Source organism: Triticum dicoccoides, chromosome 2A (genome assembly GCF_002162155.2).
Source record: "Triticum dicoccoides isolate Atlit2015 ecotype Zavitan chromosome 2A, WEW_v2.0, whole genome shotgun sequence".
Taxonomy (NCBI): Eukaryota; Viridiplantae; Streptophyta; class Magnoliopsida; order Poales; family Poaceae; genus Triticum; species Triticum dicoccoides.
The window spans coordinates 564179120-564182352 of NC_041382.1; the positions used below are offsets into that span (position 1 = coordinate 564179120).

Here is a 3233-nt window from a genome sequence, read left to right on the forward strand (position 1 = left end):
AATTTTAGGTACAGGCCAAATAAAAAACAACCAAAACACTTTGAAACGGTTCAATTTCAAAATGTGGAAACCTGTCTATTCATTTTTATTTATGTAAAATAGTTTTGTTGCTCTGGCTGCCTTGAAGCATATACGACACAGGATTAACACATTAGCCTAGGGATGATGAGCTAGGCATCAGCCTACAACCGTACTATCACAGTATCAGTGCATATGAAGAACTCCAACAAGAATTAACAGTAAGCATAAACATTTCAATCAAAAACTTCCAAAGTTTTTTTAGAACAAGCGTCAACATGCATATAAGAGGGGGGCAGATGGCCTACGACATCAATTTTAGGTACAGGCCAAATAAAAAACAACCAAAACACTTTGAAACGGTTCATTTTCAAAATTTGGAAACCAGTCCCTTCATGTTTTATTTGTACTTGCTTGGTTGCTCAGTTTGCAATCAACAAGAAAACGAACTAGGTCACTGGCTGCCAGTTTTCATGGTCCAGAATACTCTTGTAATACTATAGTTGAACCAAATAGCAAGTATGCATAATTGAACAGGAAGTAACATCCCTCACACAAGTCTGGAACAAGCATGGGATATGTCTGGAACAAGCATGGGATAAGGAATTCCTTACAAATCAAGAGATGCACTAGAATGGGGACCAAAACATGCATCACAGACTATTCTTGAGATATATTTTAGAGCTAAACTCCAACAATGCACTAGAATTTACTCCCTTTGTAAGAAATATAAGAGCGTTTAGATCACTACTCTAGTGATCTAAACGCTCTTATATTTCTTTATGGATGGAGTATTAGACAAGGCATAAACCATACTATTCAGCTAAACTGAAACATCGCAGCATAAACCTATCGTCCACTTGCATATCAAATCCATAATTGCCTCTTGTAACACTAGTGAAGAAAATACCAAGTTAAATGGAGCATTACTTCGCATGAGAGCCCAATAGCTTAGAAACAGGTCATGAGCACAAAAAACAAGGAAATTATCACCAAAAAGTAACCATACTGCTGAGCTAGATCAAACATCAAAGCATCAACCTATCATTCACCAGGACATTAGATCCAGAATTAATTCTTGTCACCATAGAAGCAAACCCCAAGTTAAAGGACAAGACCTAAACAATACTATCCAGCAAAACCTAAACATCACAGTACAGACCTATCGTCCACTCACATATCAAATCAATAATTTGCTCTCTTGTAACACTCGAGAAGCAAATACAAAGTTAAATGGAACATTACTTTGCACGAGCTCAATAGCTTCTAAACAGCTCATGAGCTCGCAAAGAAGAAAATTATCACAAATAGGGCATGTGTTAACGATACTGTTGAGCTAAAAACATCACAGCAACAACCTATCATGCACTGGCATATCACACTATAGAAGCAAAGGCAAGCTAAAAGGATGCATTACTCCCAAGAAGCTAAAGCTAGTAAACAACCTATCATTCACTGGCATATCATTATCTAGAATTGACCCTTGTAACAGTATAGAAGCAAAGGCAAGTTAAAAGGATGCATTACTCCCAAGAAGCTAAAGCTAGTAAACAACCTATCACTCACTGGCCTATCATATCTAGAATTGACCCTTATAACACTATAGAAGCAAAGGCAAGTTAAAAAGGATGCATTACCTCCAAGAAGCTAAAGCTAGTAAACAACCAGTACATGAGCACCGTTGATCTGAATCAAACATCACAGCATCAACCTATCATTCACTGGCATATCATACCCAGAATTGACCTCTTGTAACAGTATAGAAGCCAACCCCATGTTTTACTTCCACTGAGCTAAAGCTACTAAACGGTAGTACATCAGTTGCAGAACAGGCAGGCCTAATATGCAACCAGACATAGCACTGCCAATTTTATAGCCTCCTAAGAATTATATTTTTGAAGCAGTGCCTAAGTTTCTAAAACAAAGATAGCATCCATGAAAGGCAAGAAATGTGCAAGCAGGCAACATCAATAAGTAGTCCTGACTGATGCAAAGCAACAACTGCAGCGTTCGAAACAATGAAATCAAACGAGCAAACATCATAAGCATAAGTGCGTAACTAGCATGCAAATTCAACACCACCAGAAAGCTTAACCTGACAAATCATAAGCAAGATATCCAGATCCAGACCTTATTTGGATCAAACTACCAGATTTTGTCCCAAGACATTCAAACTTAAAGACCTACAGCAACAGATATCATTGTCTCTCCAAACCATAGTTTAGTCCGTCATGACACAAGATATGTTTGGGCAAGTAAAACTGGAGTGGTAAATCACCGGCCGCCGAATCCAGCAGCGTTGAGGCCGAGCAGCATCTTGCCGTTGTCACCAGAGGGGATGTAGGCAACGTTGGGTGAGCGGGCAAGCTCCGCGGCGATCTCCTTGGCAGCCTCGATCCTCCTGAGCTCGATCAGCCCTGTCCCAGCGATGGCGGTGGCCTCAGAAATGAGGCGTGCAGACTCACTTTCTCCCTCAGCACGCACGATGGCAGCGCGCCTCTCCTGCTCGGCCTTGGCGACCAAGAACTTGGAGCGCTCAGCCTCCTGCTGGGCGACCTGCTTCTTCTCGACGGCCTGGGAGAAATCGGCGCCGTAGGAGAGGTGGGTGATGGCGACGTCGTCGAGTATGATGTTGAACTCACGGGCCCTTTTGATGAGGGAGTCGCGGACGAGCGCCGAGACGTGGGGACGGTCGGTGAGGAGCTGGTCGGCGTTGAACTGGGCAACGACGGCCTTGAGCACCTCGTTCCCGATGGAGGGGAGCACCTTGTCGTCGTACTCGAGGCCAAGGGAGGTGAAGATGGTGGACAGGTTGACGACGTCGGGGCGGGAGAGGAGGCGGAGGGTGAGGTTTACCATCTGCAGGTCCTTGGTGCCGGAGTTGGAGGAGAAGTTGTGCGGGCGCGTGCGGATGTCGAAGATGTAGGGCTTCTGGAGCCACGGCACGATGAAGTGGGTGCCCTCGCCGACCGTCTCCGGCAGCACCCCGCGGAACCGGTCGAAGACGACGGCGCGCTCGCCGCCGTCCACGGTGTAGAGCGACGCCGAGAGGAGGGAGGCCGCGGCGCCGAGGCCCGCCGCCGCCTTGGCGATGTTGGTGAGGAACGAGACCGCCGCGGGACCGCCGGACATCGTCGCCTTCCGGGGGGATTTCGGGACGGCGGCGCGGGAGTAAAACCCTAGCGAGGATTTGGTCTCTCGGTGCGGGCTTGGGG

General features: G+C 46.0%; 1 protein-coding gene across 1 annotated transcript; it reads right to left on the reverse strand.

Moving 5' to 3' along the window:
* Positions 1-2042: 2042 nt before the first annotated feature.
* Positions 2043-3227, reverse strand: LOC119355398 (prohibitin-3, mitochondrial-like). Its single transcript, XM_037622201.1, has one exon. It carries the CDS (start codon positions 3148-3150, stop codon positions 2293-2295), a length of 858 nt encoding a protein of 285 aa, XP_037478098.1. The 5' UTR covers positions 3151-3227; the 3' UTR covers positions 2043-2292.
* Positions 3228-3233: the final 6 nt, after the last annotated feature.

Bases quoted from the DNA above. Each gene is read 5' to 3' on its own strand.
- LOC119355398 (XM_037622201.1), bottom strand. From the start codon at position 3,150: ATGTCCGGCGGTCCCGCGGCGGTCTCGTTCCTCACCAACATCGCCAAG.